The sequence below is a fragment of the Pleuronectes platessa genome, chromosome 16 (genome assembly GCF_947347685.1).
Source record: "Pleuronectes platessa chromosome 16, fPlePla1.1, whole genome shotgun sequence".
NCBI classification, from domain to species: Eukaryota; Metazoa; Chordata; class Actinopteri; order Pleuronectiformes; family Pleuronectidae; genus Pleuronectes; species Pleuronectes platessa.
Genome location: NC_070641.1, coordinates 10,562,398 through 10,583,149, shown reverse-complemented (window position 1 = coordinate 10,583,149; position 20,752 = coordinate 10,562,398). Strand labels below are relative to the sequence as shown.

The 20,752-nt window shown below is 42.0% G+C and overlaps 3 protein-coding genes across 3 annotated transcripts; 2 read left to right on the top strand and 1 right to left on the bottom strand.

Annotated features, from left to right (window-relative positions):
* Positions 1–462: 462 nt before the first annotated feature.
* LOC128458525 (cytosolic 5'-nucleotidase 3) lies at positions 463–4,949 on the top strand. The gene is made up of 9 exons (XM_053443392.1): positions 463–622; positions 1,019–1,117; positions 1,210–1,279; positions 1,371–1,417; positions 2,519–2,604; positions 2,694–2,783; positions 2,886–3,048; positions 3,142–3,342; positions 3,835–4,949. The coding sequence occupies exons 1-9, from the start codon at positions 620–622 to the stop codon at positions 3,943–3,945; spliced, it is 870 nt and encodes a 289-aa protein (XP_053299367.1). The 5' UTR covers positions 463–619; the 3' UTR covers positions 3,946–4,949.
* Positions 4,950–5,040: 91 nt separating this feature from the next.
* fkbp10a (FKBP prolyl isomerase 10a) lies at positions 5,041–11,137 on the bottom strand. Its single transcript, XM_053443381.1, has 10 exons — positions 10,827–11,137; positions 8,916–9,061; positions 8,639–8,828; positions 8,407–8,552; positions 7,029–7,218; positions 6,799–6,944; positions 6,517–6,706; positions 6,137–6,279; positions 5,876–6,039; positions 5,041–5,790 (listed from the first exon to the last, which is right to left on the bottom strand). The coding sequence occupies exons 1-10, from the start codon at positions 11,021–11,023 to the stop codon at positions 5,611–5,613; spliced, it is 1,692 nt and encodes a 563-aa protein (XP_053299356.1). The 5' UTR covers positions 11,024–11,137; the 3' UTR covers positions 5,041–5,610.
* A 2,121-nt stretch (positions 11,138–13,258) lies between these two features.
* p3h4 (prolyl 3-hydroxylase family member 4 (inactive)) lies at positions 13,259–18,718 on the top strand. Its single transcript, XM_053443389.1, has 7 exons — positions 13,259–13,816; positions 14,916–15,065; positions 15,156–15,327; positions 15,423–15,551; positions 15,643–15,788; positions 16,603–16,686; positions 18,480–18,718. Exons 1-7 carry the CDS (start codon positions 13,376–13,378, stop codon positions 18,627–18,629), a joined length of 1,272 nt encoding a protein of 423 aa, XP_053299364.1. The 5' UTR covers positions 13,259–13,375; the 3' UTR covers positions 18,630–18,718.
* Positions 18,719–20,752: the final 2,034 nt, after the last annotated feature.

Here is a 20,752-nt window from a genome sequence, read left to right as displayed (position 1 = left end):
ATACTTCTTGTGAATTATGGCTGCTGAAACACAGTTAAATGATTTAAGTCCCACAGTGTTAGCTGTTCTGCTAGAAGCTACCCACCCATCTGTGTTATTTTTTAATGGTTGATCTATTTATACTTTCTACATGAACTAGAGCCTGTTTTGGTTCCCTTACCAGTATTAAATCATGGTCCCGCAGATAAAGGAGCAAGTAGGAACCTTGTATCCGTGGCTTTGCCTCAGGGGGAAGAGTTCACACCGTCCCACCCTCAAGTTATGCAAGTAGTAGTGCTGCCTTTAAGTACTCCTCTTTCCCTCGGAAATAACATACTACATAAAAAGAAGTCAATACTTTAAGTGTTTTGGTCCGTGCTGGAACAAGTAACATTTTCATGTTTTTTAGTTTTTCATAACATATAATGAATCTATAGTAAAGTCATGTTCAAGACTATTTTCCGATTTATTTTGACAATGAGTTGTGCGTTCTCCCGAGTGTACAGCAAGGCAGCAGAACCCGTTTGAATAACACTCAGATGATGCCTAGGTTCCACATCAACGAGGACAGAGTCTGACCGCTGATGACAAGCTTTCAGTGAAACTAACCTTTAACAAACCGATAAAACGCCTCAACAAAATGGTAAAATCTCCAGTAAAGTGTCTGTGTCAACGTGAATCCCTCTCACCGGGAAGAAAACACGCTACTTCACGTACATGTTTACCAGCTAGCTGAGCTGGGTTTCCTCACTGTAATGAGGTTAGCTAGCTGACTTCTCTTTGTGTGCTAGCTGTACGCGAGCTAATTATAGCACGCTGAAATATTTATGACATTATTAGATCTGTGACTCGTGTGTGTTTTGGAGCTTGGAAATGTATTGTACGCTGGAAGTAGGCTAGATAAAATAGTGCGCTACTCTATCTGAAGCTAGCGCCTGACTGATCAGCTAGCCTGATGCACGAATAAACAATTCCAACGTGTCACATTTTTGTAATGACAGTGTCCCTCTTTCTCCTGGAAACAATTTCCCTCACTAAGATCCCGGAGTTGTCCAACCCCTCGGTGTGCATGAAGGACCCAGAGAGGGTGAAGGAGATCCTAGAGTCCATGGTGAAGGCTGGCTCCAACACCGTGCAGGTATACACACCCTGTTCTTTGAAACGGAATCTGTTGATTAGAGAAAAAACTAAACAGTTCTTATAATACACTCTTTCCTCTAAACATCACAGGTGATCTCAGATTTTGACATGACCCTAACACGGTTTGCACACAACGGCAAAAGGTGCCCAACGTGTCACAGTAAGTCCAACTGGGGGTGTTTTTTGGGTGGGGAGGTTGTCTTGCTTACAAAATTTGGTTTGTGGCTGAACGTTGTTTCATCTGTTTGCAGATATTCTTGACAACAGCATGCTTATCACAGAGGAATGCAAAGTAAAGGTAAGCTGGAAGCAGGATTTCCCTTGGTTGGGACGGTGCCATTGACTAAACTTGCACAAAACATGTAGTTTATTTAGTTTATGTTTAAACGTGTATTGATCCATGCTTGTGTTGCAATACTGAGCAATGTTTTACACAAGATAATGTTGCTATAGCTTGCAATTTACTACATAAAGTACACACCCTATAGAACATACCATTTAAGAATATAGTTATTTTCCTATTTAAAACTGGAACAGATCATGCCTACATTGCGTAATGGCATGGAGTTGAAACACTCCCCATGTCAGGACCTTTGCAAAACTAGGATATTTTGGAAATCTCCTCGAAACTAATGATTAAAGGTTCAGTGTGTAGAATTTAGTGACATCTAAGGGTGAAGTTGCATATTGCAGCTGAATACCCCTCACCTCAAGGCAGCCTTCAGTTGTTATAAAAACTCAAAAAGTATTTAGTTTGTCCTGTCTGGGTTACTGTAAAAAAAAACATGGCCGCCTCTGTAGCTGTAAATATGAAGTATTTGAATATGAATTAACAAATTAATTGTCATAAAAAAGTATAAGTGAGATATTTTAATGATTGTATTCGTGACATACTACCTATTTCTCTAAAAACTTCAAAATTGTTAACATATAATATAAAGGGCCCATTCTAGTGTAAAGTAAACAACAATTCGTAAAAATGTTGATGATCACACACTGGTGAAAACATTACTAGGATTATTTTGTATTCAATTCTGCCAATAGATCCCTTTAACCCAAATATTACATACTGGACCATTCAAATACTGCCCTCTAGGGAATGATACATCGAATGGCAACCTGTGCCCTTATAATAGTCTTCTTGCTCTTGAATCTTTCTTCTTCATTATTTTGTCACTGCAAGTGGCATATTTTTCAGGAAGCCCAGAAATCTTTTAAGCATTAAAATGGTAAAAATGTATTAAATTTTTTTTTATCTGGAACAGGGTTTGTCTGTTTCTGTCGGAATATGTGATACAATGTGACAGCAAATCATCAACTGTAGATTTTACTCTTTTTGAGTGCAATCTTTCCATCCTGTCTGAATGTGGTTTCCTGACTATTTACCCGTCTCCTGTAGCTGAAGGACCTGCTCAACAAATACTACCCCATAGAGATAGATTGTACACGGTCAATAGCCGAGAAGTTGCCCCTCATGGTGGAGTGGTGAGTGTCTCAAAACCCCTTTTTAATGTAAATATAATCTTCTGCAATTTCTTGCCTTCATAAAACTGTTCTGCGTTTGTCTCTGACAGGTGGACTCAAGCTCATGAACTCCTGGTAAAGCAGGATATCAGGAAAGACAAGTTGGCCATTGTGGTGCGGCAGTCTGAGGCCATGCTGAGGTCAGTGAACCTGCCTCCTCTTAGTCCATTTTGTAGTTTTTAGGTAAAAAATATATAAATTAAGACCTTTTGAACTGTAATGGTAGCTCGATGTTTTTACAGGGAGGGCTACCAGCTCTTCTTCGATCACCTGCATGAGCACAGCATCCCTCTGCTCATCTTCTCTGCTGGAATAGGAGACGTCCTGGAGGAGGTGATTCGCCAGGCCGGGGTCTTCCACCCCAACGTCAAAGTCTTCTCCAACTACATGGACTTCGATGAATGTGTGAGTAGCGACACCACATACAAACAATCCAACCCCACGTGGCAGCGATGAGGCTTAAGATGATGCTGACTCTGTCTTTGTGTGCTTCCACAGGGCGTATTGAAAGCCTTCAAGGGAGTGCTGATCCACATCTACAATAAAAGGGAAGGCGCTCTGCTCAACACCGGCCACTTCCAGGAGCTGCGGACACGACCTAATGTGGTGCTGATGGGGGACTCACTGGGAGATCTGACCATGGCTGACGGGGTGCAGGACATGGAGAACATCCTCAAGATCGGGTTCCTCAACGACAAGGTAAATAAAAAACGCACAAACCCTCATGATCATCGAATTGTCTGTAAATCAATATTTAGCATCTGTCAGCCTGAGATGAAGCGCATTTTAATATGTTTACATCTACACTCAAATAGCTCACACAAACATTTTACTGTGGTAAAGCCATATACCTCTTTCACACCGAAATTTGCGGTATATGCTAATTTCAACAACTAGCAAAACGCAAAAACGATTGGCCTTGCCAGTAAAGTAGTTTGCCTTTCTGTTCTGTGTCATGTTCAACGTAATAAATGCACTGAGGTGCTCTCTCACTGTCTTGCCAAATTTGCGCACTCACCCAAGGGTTGTGTTTCCATCATTGATGACTCGAGCCTTTGAAAAAACCCATGTGATTGAGTCCTGATTGTATCCATTCCCATTGAAGACAACGGCCAGATGTTACTGGGTTTAAGAGGCTTTGACCAGTGGAAAAAGGTCATTTCGAGCCACACTTGTTTGTTTGTTTTCCAGGTGGAAGAGAGGAAGCAGTCATACTTGGACGCATATGACATTGTGCTGATAAAAGATGAAACCCTGGTAGTTCCTAATGCTGTACTGCTCTACCTCACTGGCAACAAGTGAACTGAGTGTTTGTTGTCCTCTGGCCAGCGGGGGGGCTCTCTGGTGCCATAAGATGAAGAAGCCTATCTCCAGATGTTATCGACAAACCAGCTAAGAATGGTTATAGTGTTTTTTATTTTACTAAAAGTTATACACTTTAGTGAACGAGTCTGGGATACCACATATCGCTGTACAAGTCCAGTTGACTTCCAGAGCTCACAAACACCACGTCACTCTTTATATTCTTGTCCTTCCTCTCGTGTTTATGGTTATACTCCTTTTCGACCATAATGTTTGTATATGGTGGAAGCCAGAATTGCAGTGTCTACGCACTGTGCAGCATGTTAAGAGTGTGTTCGGTGATGGGTGCTGTTTTCTACTTGTTTGAGGGACGATTGGTTGTCAGACTGTTCTAGTTTTCATATAGGAAATAATAAGGGAAAGAAAAACATACACAACGGTGTTAAACTTCTGGCTTGAAATCGGTTTACAGCCTCCTGCAATAAAACTATTTTCAGCTCATTTTAACCTGAAACTTGTTTTTTACATGAGATATTCCATGTGTTGTCTCGGCCACGTCTTGTAGGTTCTGGTTATATAGTCAAACATACAATACAGATTGTAATTTTCAATAAATCCTTGTTTTTTTAGTAGCGCATAACACCACAGTGTCGGTAAATGGTGCACGATGACACATTTAATTATAGGTGAGCAGAAATATCCAGATTTTATAATATTTAATATCTGAGTTCAGTAATTATTTGTGAGAACTAACCGCTACATCCAGAAAAGGATTTTGGTGGATTTACATGATTTCACCTTTTATACTGTACAACAGTCAAATTTTTGCAATCCAACAAAAAGTTTCTTAAAACCGTTTAACATTTTAGAGTTTAGAAAGCAACAGTCAACAAAGACAGACTTTGTTTTCCGTCATTTGTGCCATGAGTCTTGGGTTCTTTTGTCCAAACTCATTTCCATGGCAGATGTTGCAACTTGTTTGAAATAAAATGTTATTTCATCTGTTTCGGTTTCATGTTTTTATTTCAAAAAGGAGGCCACTACATTGAACTGATCCACAGGTGCATGAACAGAATGACTAGACAAAAGAAAATCTTTTAAAAAATTTTTTTATAAAACAGTTTATTTTATGTCGCACAAGGTATTCTTTGGTATAAATGTTTATTATACAATTTGTATTACTATACAAACTAGCAACACGTTTTCATCAACAACAACCTGTACAACCAGTGGTTTTAATCATTCTGATATCAAGTGAATGTCAGGCACAATATTGGCTACAAGTTTATATAACATGGTGTCTTTTTGAAGATCAGCCACGCCCAAATGTTTGAGTAGTTTTGAAAGTAAAATTGGAGTTGAACATATTTCCATTACAGATATTTCTTTCTTTCACATTTTCAAAAACATCTTTGATGTACGTGATATACTGACCCTGTGAATTCTAATATTTTCTTGTGTTAATGTGGATCTGCTGCAGCAGCTGTGTGGTATGTCGTTCAGATGTTTTAATAGAATCTAGAAAAGCAAACCTTGATGCCTTAAGAACAAAAAGTCCTTCATTATCCCAAACATCCTTAAAAGTGACTGCACAACAGTTGCTAAGACAACAGTGGGACCCCAGGCCTGTTTCTTACCAACACTCAAAAATACTGAACGTTCTTCTTAAAGCTCATCTCGTCTCACTGGTTCCTCCACCTGCTCTTTCAGCTCGTCTTCTACGATCTTCCCATCTGCATTTCGGTCCTGGTTGTTGAATATGTCCTTAATGATGCTGTCTCTGTCGACCCCTGGCCGGAGTCGGCCTTTGCCTTCTTTCACTTGTATCATAATGAAGGAGGAGAACTGGAGAAAATGAGAGTTATAATTATTTAGCTGTTTGTTGAAATAACTTCGGTTGTCTGCTGATACCCATTGAGCGTTTGCGTACCTCCTCTAGAGGGACCTCTTTGTCACCGTTGAGGTCCATAGCAGGAAAGAGGGGGTCGGGCCCGTTTCCCAGCCACACAAACATGTAGCCCTCGGGCACTCCCTTCTGCAGCTCCACCAGCTCCAGCTCAAAGAAGAGCACAGCGCTCTTGGGGACCCCTCCGGCTGGAGAGAACCACGAGACAGAGGGGACAAACTGTGACTCAGGGTGAAAAGGAAAAAGTGTGGGCAGGATGTAATCTACACAGATCCAATGACTGACCTCCATCTTCACCGTGCCCCCAGTGGGGAGGAACGACCGCCTCCCTCCTTTCGCCCACGCACATGCCACGCAAACCTTCCTCCAGACCATGAATCACCTTGTTTGCTCCGAGAGTCGTGGTGGAAGGTGACTCGTAATGGTCCCTGTAAAGTGACGTGTAACATGTTACCACTCATTTCCACATTAAAACCAAAACTAAATATAAAATCTTTCCCAAGTATATCACAACCTCGAGCCATGCATCCTGACATTGATACGTATGCTATTTGCACTTCTAGGGCCACTGTAATCTGTCAGACAAGGGGGCCAGTGATGATTACATGCATGAACTGGGAGGAGGAGGATGCAGTGTAGCAGAGTGAACAGCAGAGGGGTCTCACGAGGAGTACAGCAGGGTGCCGTCCATCATGGAGCAGTTGTAGCGATACTGAATCAGGTCGTCGGCCTCACTCATCAGATTGCATTCCTGAGGCTTGTGGGTAACTTTAATCTTAACCGGGTCTTTGGGGTTGTGGAAATCGATGACGTGAATTTCAAAGACGAGAACGGCAGAGCCAGGGATGATGTCTCCTACAGGCAGACGAATAAATACATAAACAGACTAGTGTTACAAACCGAAATAAGACTCAGTGGAATGTTGTTCCAGTCTGCATCAAACTCACCAACTCCTTCTTCGCCGTACGCCATGTGAGGAGGAACAGTAATCCTCCTCTTCTCTCCCATGCACAGCCCCTGCAGTGCCTTGTCCATCCCTTGGATCACATATCCCTTCCCAACGTACGTGTTGTAAGTGCTGTTACGCTGGTAGCTGCCGAGAGAAGAGTGACGGTCAGCTTTCCTTTTTGCTTAAGCCTCCATCGCTTTCAGACAGCGGAGAAATCCCGGGGTTTACCTGGAGTCGAAGGCCGTGCCGTCCTGGAAGGTGCCATTGTAGTGGTAGCGGATGTAATCGCCCGTCACGGTCCTGCGGGTGCAGCGCCGTGGCCTCTCTTTCACCTCCACTATCAGGTCGTCCTTGGGGTTGAACAGGTCAACCAGCAGCACCTCGAACACCAGTGTGGCCTGAGGAGGCACCGCAGTTCCTGTTTGGGGAGGGGGGGAACCCAAGAGCTGCAGGTCTGATCAAGTCAAATATGCTTAACATAGCTGACAGAGATGAAGTGAAACCAGTGGTGGCCTTCTTTAACAGTAGGTAGGGGTCTTCCAATGAAAACAGAAGACCTAGTTGGATGATGTAGTGAGGCAGTGTGGGATCATTGTTGTGTTCACCGCCATTGCCGATGAAACGCTACCTGATGTGAACTTAGGCCCAAATCTTGTTCAGGGATGAGTTTATGTGTTACAGTTTCATTCACACCAAATGTCAATCAGTAAACGTGATCCATTATGAGTAACCAATTACAAACAGTGGAAAAATCAGCTGACTGCCTAACTGTGTGTTTGCCCTGGAGGGTTATAGCAGGGGCAGCAGATGAAGCGATTAAAAGGAGACAAAATGAAACGTCCCTCTATCTTGAATAAAATGTAAGATTTCTATGGGTGTGTTGGAAATATTTTGGATGATGAAAGAAAAAATATACTGTATAAAATAGATCTAGTTGTTTCGGGATATTTTAATAAAGAATTGTTTTATATTACTTTTGATTAAAGCAACACTATGCAACTTTTACTGAGCAACAGTGCCCTCTACAGCCGCACATGGGTCTTAATTCTGGAGTGGCTCCGTGTCGGTTTGATGACCTCTGACTACGTGGTTCCACTCACTGAGCTGACGGAGGATATTCCTTATCCATCGCCAACAGCTTGAACCAGAAGAGTTGCCGCTTTAAAAAAATTATACCAAACTCTGTTCTTGTTTGCAGTTTCCTCACTAAATCGAGGAGGAACGCTGGTGTTTAATGTGTTTTTGTAACCGATGTACAGTTCAGCATTACTCTTGAAGAAGCTGCTGCGTCTGTCAGTCACGCTCTTCCCGCAGGAGATCTTACCTGATCACCAAAGTAACCTACTGGTAGAACATTGAACATTGAAGCTGCTATATTCAGGTTAAAAAGTTGCATAGTGTTGCTTTAACAAAGCTTTGAATCCACCATTAACTGGTGTAATTCATTCAAATTTTTTAGTTATTGTGTGTAAGAAAAATTACATTTAAACGTCTAAAAACAAAAGCAACATTTCAACAGGTCAATATGGCCTCTGAAATTATGGTTAGTCCCCAAAAGAAATGTTCAGACACAAGCCACCGCCTTATTAATAAAATGATTTCATACCAGAGCCGTTCACTCCATACGCCAGGAAGGGTGGGACAATGACGATCCGTCTCTCAGCAACACACATGCCCAGGAGACCCTCGTCCATACCTTTGATGAGGTCGCCCTGTCCCAAGTAGGTGTCATAGGTTCTATTCCTGGAGTAACTGAATCAAACACAGGTCAAAGCTGTTGAGAAAAGCACAGACAGCGACAGGACGTAATTGTAGGTGCAGGACGTGTTTGGTCTCACCTGGAGTCAAAGGCCTCACCGGAGAGCAGGGTGCCGTTATAGTGGTAACGGACAAAGTCTGATGCCCCAGTGGTGCGGTTGCAGTTCGCGGGTTTGTGGAGGGTGCGGATCAGGACCTGGTCCTCGGTGTTCCAGATGTCCAGCAGAAGAACGTCATACACCAACACGGCATCAGGGGGGATTACACCACCTGTCAAGACACGCAAGATCCTCATTAGCACAGGTAAAGGTCAACATGAAAGTGCAGTGACGGCATCTGGGGTCATCTTTGTCCCACCAGTTCCTATGCTCCCGAAGGCCAAGTGGGGGGGGATTGTGATCTTCCTGCGTTCGTTGACGCACATGCCCTGAAGACCACGGTCCATCCCTGTGATGAGTCTGCCCAGGCCCACCTGGCTGATGAAGGCTTTGCCTCGGTCATGGCTGTAGATGGTAAAGGGAGAGGTCAGTTAGAAACAACGTGAGGTAGAAATATCAAAAAAGTATGAATCCTGGGAAAAAACACATTTTTCAAAGTAAAGTTCAACATGTGTAAAATATAATCAGTTCAATTTTGGATATTTCAAAGTTCTATAAAAACACTTTGCTCAATAAGTTCAGAGTGAGACTTAAATGCCTGTGTTTAGGACCTCTCTGACTACCTACATACTGAATATTAAACATTTTTACAGTATAGATTAATAGAATTTTCAAAGTAAGGTCCAACATTTTCACTGTGGAATATATAATTTCAGGATATTTCAAAGTTCTATAAAAACACTTTTCTCAATAAGTTCAGAGTGAGACTGATATGCCTGTGTTTAGAACCTCTCTGACTAACTACATACTTAATATTAAAAAAAAATTACTGTATAGAAAACAAACATTCATACATACTGAATATTACTTATCTCTTAATCTGTACAGTAAATATGTTTGATATTCAGTATGTCAGAGAGGTCCTGAACACAGGCATATCAGTCTCATTCTGAACTTATTGAGCAGTGTTTTTATAGAACTTTGAAATATCCTGAAATGATCAATTCCACAGTGAAAATGTTGGCTTTTACTTTGAAAAATCTCTTAATCTATACCGTAAAAATGTTTAATATTCAGTAAGTAGGTAGTCAGAGAGGTCCTGAACACAGGCATATCAGTCTCACTGGGAATTTATTGAGCAAAGTGTTTTTATAGAACTTTGAAATATCCTGAAATGAACTGATTTGATTGTACACATGTTGGACTTTACTTTGAAAAATGTCTTAATCTATACAGTAAATATGTTTGATATTCAGTACATTGATAATTTGAGTTTTCCTAAAGACAGGCATATCAGTCTCTCTCTGGAATTATGGATCAAAGTGTTTTTACCGTACTTTGAAATATCCAGAAATTAGCTACTTGAAGCTAAAAATGTATGACTTTTATTTAGTAAAATCTTTAAATTGTTACAGTAAAAATACTATTGATAAAAATGACAGGTGTGACGTTATATACTTATTCTAAATAGAATCCAATCCATTTCCTTTTTCAATTATGCATTTTGTATATGCTCCATGTCAACAGTTTATTTTGAAAAAACGCTTTGGATGCGTTTACCATAAATGTCAGTATATCGCGCAGTAGAATTTCTGTGTCTGCTGATTGACCACAGAGATATGCGCCTCAGCCAAGAACTCCACATGTACAGGCTTGTTGGTCGCGAGGTGACACATTTCTACAAGCTTAACAATACGACCCACAATTCATTTGTGAATAAAACCAAAGGCCAGCTTTTTTATGTTAATCTGAGGGGACACCGGGTTGGACTGATCTGTACCCTCATAGATAAATGAATCCATGTTACTGACACGTCTGCAGCTGTTATCTCAGCTGCAGAGAATCGTGTCTGAATTTACATCCATCGCAGTCGTAAGGTTGAGCACGCCTCTGTGTTCCGCAGCTTGTGCATCCATGATGCTTTACTGTGCATTTCAATATGCACTGAAAACATGACCATTTCTGAGCGACATTTATATCAATACACAAAACTGAAGCGGTACTTTCGCGTTATTGTGTTGCTCTGATGTTCCATTGAAGCGTCAGAGTTACTACTCCTTCCTGAGTTTAAACATTCTTCGTAAAGCAATAACAACACGCAGAGTAAGTTTTGCAGACAGTATTTATGAAAGCAGTCTGGACTGAGTTGTATTAAATGTCGCCTTCTCACCTGGAGTCAAACTTCTTCCCGTCCGCAAATAAAGTTCCGTTAAAGTGATAACGGACGAAATCCTCTGTCTGAACCTCCCGAGAACAAACCTTGGGGATGTAGTACCGATCCACGTCCACGTCCACTAACGGATCAGGGATGCACTTCACGGAGAGGACGTGGAGGAAGAACAACACCGAGGGTCTGACCAGATCCATCCGGAAAATGTGACGGTGACTGCGGAAGCTCGCACGGCTCAGGGACGGTCTGCCAGAGCGGGGGATGCGGCTGAAGTGCAGCGGGAGGAACCGCAGCAAGTTTTGGGACGATCGACTTAAAGTAAAGTGTGCTGGAAAAAAGAGGAAGTACTTCTGGTTACCGGTTACAAAATAAAAGCCATCAAAGAGCTTGGGACCTAAATCTAGAAATTATTTGAGTGTTTAAAATGCCCCCAAAAATTAGAGAAGTTGTTTATATAATATTTTCTTTTCTGCGATCTCTACTAAAAATAGCTGTGATGCTTGTTAAAGTTTCAGATAATTAATGTGATGCAAACATTTCTATAAGGGTCAAGAGCCTAAGAAAAAGTTTCTGAACCGTAACCTTCAGGATAAGATACAGTCTTTCGATCTCATGCAAGGAAATTTAACTACCACAAAAGTGAACGTTAAGCATACGTAAAACAGAAAAGATAATACCAAGTATAAGGAATTTAAGCATAAACTAAAATAAAAAAAAACTGAGTATAACATAAGGAATTCAATGCATAAACAATAAAAAATAAAGCAAGAAAGACTCTTTTACTACTACTACTACTACTAATAATAATAATAATAATAATAATAATAATAATAACCATAAAATAAAATAAATAAAAATAACAATGCGTTTATTTGTATAGCAATCTAAATAGAGTAACGAAGTGCCTAACAAAATCCATGCCAAAAAAATGAATGAGTAAACATTTTATTCAGTTCATTTCAAATATAGAGAAACCAAACAGTTCATACAATTTTTCTACTTTGAACCTTATTGAAGTATTCGTCTATTTCTGACTTTACATTCTCTATGACTTTGCTCTTATTGCAAAGTTGGGCTGGCTTGCTCCTCTTGTCCAACACTTTTTATTGAGCCTGTGTTAACTTACAACTTGAAACTTGATTTGTTGACTGATAGTGCTTTTATTTTGAACAAGAAGGACAGAACTTCCTGCCTTGTTCCGTCTCTCTTGGATCATGTAGTCCACAGAGCTGCAGCAGGAGCAGGAGGAGGAGTAGGAGGAGCAGGAGGAAGATGATGATGAGGAGGAGTGGCCCCTGGGCCCCCACCCACATTCTAATGGAATTCTGCAAACGTGTAAAGCCTGGCCCAAAGGCCTGGACCCATGATTTCACTCACGTATGAGAATCATAATGCGTTTCACCATCATCTGAAGTTGTCCTTTTGGTGTCATGACCATAGACTGTATATAAACAGTTCCTGGTTCTCTCATACTGGAATCCTTGTTTTATATTCCCCATGTGAAGCTGTGATATCCTATAAAACAACTCATAAGAAGAGGCCTCCATCAGTCATGCAACACGGGTATGAAACATGCAGAGTCAGGGATTACATATTAGATCTGCCCAGAGGTGATGTGACCTCTGCAGCATGAAAAACCCAAGTCTCAGCTTGTCAGATTGTCTTGGAATGTCGGTGCAGATTCTAACCAGGTGGAAAATACAGGAGCTCTTCAAACATCCAGTGAATTTTATGAATGTTTAATCTCCAGTCTGAGAGCTGGAGTCAAACAATCAGGAATACAAACAATGAAAATAATAAGATGAGATCCATAATAATGACGATGGAAAACACTGAGGAGATATTGGACTCTAGGACGTCTCTGTCAAGTTGACCTCAGTGAACACCATTCATACCGGAAGTACAGACTTGCGACTTCAAAGTAATAGTCAGATGCTTGGAATCTGACAGCAGCAGAGCCAGTCAACTTGCTCAGTTGCACCATTTCTAAAATATTCATATTCATGATATGCTTAAAGATGCATTTTCTTATAGTTTTGTTTGTCTTATCTATGCAGGAACAAAAAAAGATGCAATGCATAATCATAATAAACAAGAAAGGCAACACGAACTTTAACCCTAGAATGTAACATTTTTGTTACATGACGTTCCCTGCAATTAATTACATTTATAAATAATAATAATAAACAATAATACATTTCAGTTAAGACACCATACAACATATACTAAAAGACAGATAATGTATAATAATGTAAACTAATTAAAGTACAAGATGCACACACATATTAATATGCAACATAAATAACACAAGACTTCTAAGACAATGAACCCGTATTGTGACAGGAGTAAAGTAATCTAATTCGTAAACGACTGTCTTTTATTTTGACAGTCGTGCCCAGAAGCTGCTGTTCTGTGCGTCCAGCTCACCGCAGCCCTCAGAGCCTACGTGCAGGCAGACATGAGCAGAGCCCGGTGAAGACAGAGGAAGCGTCCTGATCTATTCAGAACAGCACCCAGTCTCCTGTGTGCCGGAGCCGGCGGAGGTGACGATGCTCCTGAGAAGCTTGTGCCTGGCCCTTCTCCTCCCGTCGCTGGCGGAGGCTCAGTATGAGGAGTACAGCTTCAGAAGTTTCCCCCAGAAGGACATCATGCCGCTGGACTCCGCGTACGGATACGCGATGGAGCAGTACGGGGCGCAGAAATGGGGAGAGAGCGTCAAGTTCCTGGAGCTCAGCCTGCGGCTCCACCGGCTGCTGCGGGACAGCGAGGCGTTCTGCAGCCGCAACTGCAGCTCGGTGAGCCGGGACAACGACACTCTCTTCGCCGACAACAGCCTGCGCGTCGTGCGCCACATCCTCCTGAGAGCTGCGTGCCTGAAGAAGTGCAAGGCGGGGTTTCCAGTGTTTAACCTTGCGTATCCACGAAGGGATTTATTGGAAACTTTCGACCAGAGAGTGCCGTATCGTTACATACAGTACTCGTACTTCCAGGTGAGATCCGAATGTGTGGATGGTTGTGCCCAAAACTGGAGCGCCAAGTAAACGTATAGGCCCAGGCACCGAAATCACTCATAGGTAAAGTTGTACTAGAATAAAGTTATTGTTGTACATTCAAGTGGGATTTTTCCCGTTATAAACTAATTTCAGTGTGATAACGCATTGGAACAAAGTGTTAATGAGCATTTAGCGTCAGTGCCTCTGTGCGTAAAGCGCACAATCTCCCAGCTAAAGTGTCCGCAGCTGTTCCATCCATGAACATCCACTTTGTCTGAACCACCGAGAGGAAAGTTTCCAGTGGGCGACCTGTGGAGTCTAAACCCACGGCAGCTTTGTTGCGCCCCCCTGCTGACCGAGCGGTAGTTGAGTATGTGCCACGTCTCTGTCAGTGTTCCCCTGAAACAACCCCCTTATTCTTCTCCATCAGACGCACAGAGACGAGGACCAGCTGTGCTTACGAGGCAAATGCGCAGATTTTGTTTGGTCGTAAAGTAGGTTTTGGGCCAAACCCGGTAAAGGGAGGTACACACTCCAGGTTATTCTGGCTTCAAGAAGAGTCCTCCTATGGATGTATTAAAAGGGAACAGCCCACTTGAGAAAACCCCTTCACTCTGACTGTTGTGATCCTTTAAAACGTGCGTGGGTTACTCTCATCACAAAATACGTTGTCTGAAACCTTTAAATTAGAGATGGCTGAATATTTTTTGTCTTGTTTATACGATCTGGTAAATCAAAAGGTGAATCAAAGCACCACAGCGGCTGCTCCCTATCATAGGATACGATTTGAAGCAGCCACACAGGAATTACATGACTTGTATTATGACTTAGAAGATTCGCAATTATAAGCACCAATTCTTTGATGAGAGAGTTGGCTGTATTTAACTAAGTTTATCCTTTTAGCCAAGGCTGCCACATTTAATTCCTTCACGACATCTGCACATGTTAGTAATTGTGGGAGTGTGGGGGTCAGAGGTCATGTTATCTTGTGAGCAGTGAAAATAACCAGTCATTGAGAGAGACTGTGTTCCATATTTCTATTGACCCTCCCTAAAATACTGCCATAGTCCTTTTAACACTATATCCTCCTACACAGCTCAATAACATGAAGAAGGCTGTGGCGGCCGCCCACACCTTCCTGAAGAAGAACCCCAATGACCCCTACCTGGTCAAGAACATGAACTACTATAAAACGCTGTTGGACGTGGAGGAATATCTCATCGACCACGAGGAGCAGCCATACGAGGTTGGTAGCTCGAAGCAGCCGCTCCTTCTCCGGTTTGCCTCTTAATCCCATCGTCACTCTTCTTTTTAATCACATCTATGTGTTTTCCAGAGCGTTTTCCTGAAGAGCGTGACGCTCTACAACAGCGGGGACTTCAGCGACAGCGCCCAAAACATGGAGCTGGCCATCACGCAGTACTTTGAAGTATACAGCCTCTGCTTAGCGGGCTGCGAGGGCTCGTATGAGATCTTGGAGTTCAAGGACTTCTACCCAACACTGGCAGGTGAGTAGAGCAGCAGTTTAAAGATGAGCTGCAGTTTGGCATCTTTTACATGAGAAAATAATCCAGTTCTTCTCACTCTCTCCTCAATGCCTCAGATCTCTACACTGATATGCTGAAATGTAAGGTGAAATGTGAGGCGCACCTGACGCCCAACGTCGGAGGATTCGTTGTGGAGAAGTTTGTGGCCACAATGTATCACTACCTCCAGTTCTCTTATTATAAACGTAAGGACCAAGACTCAGATTCAGGCTTTTGAGAGCGTGCTGTCAGTGTGATACGTTTATGTGACCTGGATCATTTTGTGCTCCTCCACAGTGAACGACGCAAAGAACGCGGCTCCGTGTGCAGCCAGCTACATTCTGTTTGACCCCAACGACCAGGTGATGCAGCAGAATGTGGAGTATTATCACTTCTACCAGGAGCAGTGGGGCCTCAAGGACCAGGACTTTCAGCCTCGGCCTGTGAGTCGGGACCTTTATATTTAGGGGGCAATATTATTTGTGTATGTGTGGGGGGGAGTTGTGTCTCTGTAGCTCAATCCAATTGTTTCATCAGATTTGTAAAGGTATAAATCTATAAACGTGTACTTGATAAGATATTAATTGATGAAAAGGCTGTTTTGCTGGAAGCTCATCATGTCAGTCATCAGTTACAGCTCAGACAGGCTTTGCAGTTAGCTTCTCATTTTACTCCTGATTTTCACTGCACCTCTGCTGTTTACAATCTGCAAATGCGTGCTACAATGTTGGCCCTGTATCTTTACTGTTCAACTTTCCATTTTGCACATTTCTGTCCTCGGTGGTTAAACCAGGCCCGACTGACGTAATCAGGATTGTTTAGAGGCAACAGAGGGTTCACGCAGGCGACACTAAACCAGACCAGACCAGAGTAGAGCAGCTATAGCATAAAGCGGTCTTGGCGTGAATGTAAACACAACCTCAGGGTACTAATTAGAAACTCATATACTCGCATAAAGACAGACTGGTTTTATCGTCTCTTATTGCTCTGTGGAGAGTGGGCAGCAGCTGCAGTGCACCAGCTCTGTTTTTTTAGCTTAACTGACTCATAAATGTCTACCCACTGAAGCGGCTCCAATTTCAAATAAATTTGTCCCAACAGTAAGAGGGACTTTAAACCTTCCCAACACAGGATCTGAAACAGGCCAAACTGTTGTTGTTGTTGTTGTTGCTGTTCAGTCGGTGTCATTTAAAGGCGACAAGTTGCTGCCGCTGCTCAGGTCACAACAGGAGAGCTGATGAGACGTTTGTTTTTCAGGACGCCCAGAGGTATTTTAACCAGACGACCAAACAGAAGGAGATGCTGGAGTTTGCATTGAACTACCTACAAACAGACGACGAGGTGCGTTTCTACTGCTGCACGTGCAAACGAGTGTTGCAACCATGAAGCTGAAATCCAGTTTATTTAGTGATTAGACACAATGTCAAATTGTTTTATTTTAGAATGAAAGGGAAGTGTCTGTGTTGGGGGAGGAGTAACGGTTTTCTTGCAAATGAATGCAAAAATAGGGGTCGCGATCCTGAAGCAACTTCTGTTTGGTGTCCATGGAAGTTATGTTCTCATCTGCATTTGTTTGATTATTATCAGTAATATGCAAACTTGGTGTTAGGGCCTGGTCACACATTTTGCAAAAACATCAGTGGTGAACTGTCGTCCTATGGCGATGCAAAGCACAACATGGCTTTGCAGGGAGTTCAACTTTGGTGAACTTTGACCCACATTACCTGCGTCGGAGAGGGTTTGTGCGACCGGGTTCTGAGGATGGGATACGGTTCAGGAAACAATCCATTATATTTTTGTGTCTCAGTGTGGATATGTAATAACATTAAAACATAGAGATAGTAGAGATTAATATATTTGAAGTCTGCTAATGTTGCCCGTCATTAGCTACGGGTCACAACCAAAATCACCTTGTTAATTCAACTCTATTTATGTTAAAGGTTCAGTGTTTAGAATTTAGTGACATCTAGTGGTGAAGTTGCATGTTGCAATTCAATACCCCTCACATCACCTTCCCCTTCCAAACATGAGAGAGAATCTGTGGCAGCCTGCAGTTGTCATAAAAACTCAAAAGGTTAAGTTGGTCCAGTTTGGACGACTGTAAAAAACATGGCGGCCTCCGTTGAGAGGACCCGCTCCAGATGTAAATATAAAGTATTTTAATATAAAGGGCCCACTCTAGGGTAAAGAAAAACCAATAGATCCCTTTCACCTATATTTTACACACTGGACCTTTAAGGAAGAATGTGATATTTATACTGTTTACAAAAATTAAATACCCTTGATTTAAACAGATTATACTTTTATTATCGCTAAAAATTACTGGTTAGAACTAGTAAGTCAGTTGAGAAATATATAATCCCATTGGTGTAGGTAGAAATGACACATTCTAGATGGACTATGATGAGGTGTATCATATCTTCTTTACTTCCTCACTGTGGTATCTCGCTGTTCTAAATTTATCTGATGAGGTTTCCAGATTTCCATCCCTGAGTTTTTTCTTTTAACTGCACAAACAACCTCCATTGAGTTGCTGTTGCAGCAGAAGTTCAGAGACAGACGTCTCAAAACCTTAGGAGATAAAATCCAAAATGTCTGCATGACTAGACGACCCAACAGGCACATAAATATGAAAAGTATTTTTGTGATCCGTCACTTTTACGACTAAACTGGCTGATCAAGCTGGAGAAGATATAAGTTTAAAAAAGGGAGGGTTTACAGTAGACTTTAACTTTGAAGGAGCAGACTAGATGAGATCTGCTGGATGAGGTTATGCGACGCAGAAAAGAAAAGGAAAAAAGTCTCTAAGGATGAAAGGGGGAGACAGAGTGGGGAAGGAAGAGAAAGCAGGAGGGGGGCTGTGTTTTCCGCCAGCAGCGTGTGGTATGTGGTTGGGAGGTGTTGGCCACTGAGGCTTTGCCACATCTATTTAACTCAGGTCAGCTCCTCCCAGCTCCACGCACGGCCTGGACCAGAGAGGGGGGAGGACTCTGAGACTGTGTAGCCTGAATAAGGCGGCTGCAGAAGTGAGAGATTTATAGGCAGAGGAAGGAAAAAACTATGACTTTGGCCGGTTGGAGTGGAGGTTAGAGAATGTAATGCTTGCTTGACTGAGTGTTGTGTTTGACTTTCAGGACGTGGTGAGTCCAGAAGAAACGGGAGCCTCTGACTCGGAGAACCCCGATGCAGAGTTTGAGGGGATGGGAGACTACGAGGAGTCCTTCCTGGCCGAATGGTGGCAGGAACCCAAAACGAAGTCGGACGCGGGAGAGATCGTGGACTGACATCTGACCTCGTCCGTGAGAGGAGCGACTCCCCTGTCCAGCTCTGTCCCAACTGTTTGGACAACATACCAAAGAATGTCAACCTCCCCCCCCCCCCCCCCCACCCCTCAGACGGGTCGACACTCCCGTCAGTGTTTTAGCAGAAAATCCTCAACTCTCTCTCTCTCTCTTTCTCTCTCTCTCTCTCACACAAACACACTCAGCTGTTCTCTCTGAGGACGGATTTATCCATCATGTTGATCAAGTTCAGAGATTGACATATTCTGTCTTGGCTGTCATCAGCCTTTTTTTAAAGACTGTTATTTTTCACAATGAGTCACTGCCCCATGTGTCAGTGACATTTCTACAGTTTTTATTTAATGAAAGCTGATACCTCAGTGTTCTGGTATAAGGAATCTGATGTGTGTAGTTTTTCTTATACCAAAAGTTTATTTCAACAACCAACTGGGGCGTTGATATCATAGTAATTTGAAATTAAAATAATATTTTAATATACCTATCGTGTTTTTGTCAGTTAATGTCAATAAGCTGAAAAATCACAAGTTGATCAGAAAACCGTTTAAGACTGATGGTGAGAAAAAAACATGAATCTTAACAGTCAATTTAGGGGCTGGGAAATGGATTTTTCCTGGTATTTTGACTAGTAACGCAAAAATAAAAAATAATAATTGAAATAAAAAAATGGCAATTTACAGGCATATAATCTGATGGCTCTGGTAGTAATTAATTCCAGTCAAAAATATTGTATGTATATTTTAACAATATATATACAATCAATATACATTGGTTTGATTTTTGTCGCACCTACTTTAATTCAATGTTAAGATTAACATTTTGAATGTTTTTTAAGTCAGAATATCTATTAAAACCCCTAAGCTAACAGCATAAAAAGTAAACATGGAAAGACAGGGATATGTAAGAATAGGAGTTGTGGTTCAATGTTTCAGTATTTTATTTCCCCTTGATTCCATCCATCTACAATCCTTAGTTATTTTCGTTACTCTCATCTCAATTCAAAAAGATATTGTCTAAAAATACGGGGTGAGATCTCATTTCCCCCTTCTTTTTCTTTTTTTCTCAACTTCGAATGTATCAAAACACATATTGTATTTGATACCACCTCTGTACATATTGTAATACAACAGTAGTGCATCTGCCATAGTGCAAAGCTCAAACAAACCAAACTGAGCTCATAACACGCACACGTGTCACACAAAGCTGCCTCCTGGACCCTCGGTCTAGATCTCTTATATTAATCTCATTTACAGCGGTGGGAATCGTTACAAAGTCTCCGGGCGCGTGGCGTTCACCCGTGGGGCTCGGGGCTATCAACAAATGTACAAAAGATTCACGTCATTTCAGTGACTGCTGGAATGATACAAGAGAGGGTGAGACGGCGGCCTAGGCTGTAAACGCCGCCGTTACAAATAAACCGACGGCGCCTGACTAAAGGAGAGATCTGGCAGATGCGGCTCGCGTCGAGAGGCCGATAGCTATACGCTTGCTGAAACTAAATTTAAACATAGCTTTAAATAAATCTTCATACAGTGCAGTAACATTCAGTAAATCTTGCACATATTTACAAAGTGGTGTGCATACAGTTGGCTAGTGCTCATTTTCTGTAGATACATGACATTAAAAACGGTTGAATTCCTTATTCACGTGTGCCAAGGCCGCAGCGCACAACAGTTTGTAGCAACGAATGCTCTTATAGAGGTAATAACCTGCCTCTCTACCTGTGACAGGCGTGTTAAAGATGTACATGGACAAACAACTGCCCCTAACACTAATGTAAACACATACATTCTTCCTTGTTCTTTAAAAATAACTTGCACCTGCACATTCGCTCGTGCAACAAACACACACAGTAGCTCCTCCGTAAGTGTACAAAGTGCGGGCCGGAAACTGGTGAGCACACAGACGAGATCTCCGTGGAATGTATTCCATTTTGTCTGTGATAGGAAAACACTAGGTTGTCTCTGCTGCTTCAAAGTTCAGTGATTGAAAATGATCCCAAAACCATAAAACACCTAACTTCCTCTTCTTTTTTTTTTGTACCTGAAAACTTGTGGAGGGAGGAGAGGGGGAGGGATGCCTCAACTTAAAGCACAAATAACAGTGTA

What these genes read in the sequence shown, in the direction of transcription:
- p3h4 (XM_053443389.1), top strand. Translation starts at nt 13,376, where the DNA reads ATGCTCCTGAGAAGCTTGTGCCTGGCCCTTCTCCTCCCGTCGCTGGCG. An exon ending in ACGAGGAGCAGCCATACGAG is followed by an intron (nt 15,066 to 15,155) that starts GTTGGTAGCTCG and finishes TGTGTTTTCCAG; the next exon opens with AGCGTTTTCCTGAAGAGCGT. An exon ending in ACCTACAAACAGACGACGAG is followed by an intron (nt 16,687 to 18,479) that starts GTGCGTTTCTAC and finishes TTTGACTTTCAG; the next exon opens with GACGTGGTGAGTCCAGAAGA.
- fkbp10a (XM_053443381.1), bottom strand. Translation starts at nt 11,023, where the DNA reads ATGGATCTGGTCAGACCCTCGGTGTTGTTCTTCCTCCACGTCCTCTCC. An exon ending in CTTCGGGAGCATAGGAACTG is followed by an intron (nt 8,829 to 8,915) that starts GTGGGACAAAGA and finishes GTGTCTTGACAG; the next exon opens with GTGGTGTAATCCCCCCTGAT. An exon ending in GGCACCCTGCTGTACTCCTC is followed by an intron (nt 6,280 to 6,516) that starts GTGAGACCCCTC and finishes GTCACTTTACAG; the next exon opens with GGACCATTACGAGTCACCTT.
- LOC128458525 (XM_053443392.1), top strand. An exon ending in CTGGCTCCAACACCGTGCAG is followed by an intron (nt 1,118 to 1,209) that starts GTATACACACCC and finishes TAAACATCACAG; the next exon opens with GTGATCTCAGATTTTGACAT. An exon ending in CAGAGGAATGCAAAGTAAAG is followed by an intron (nt 1,418 to 2,518) that starts GTAAGCTGGAAG and finishes CGTCTCCTGTAG; the next exon opens with CTGAAGGACCTGCTCAACAA.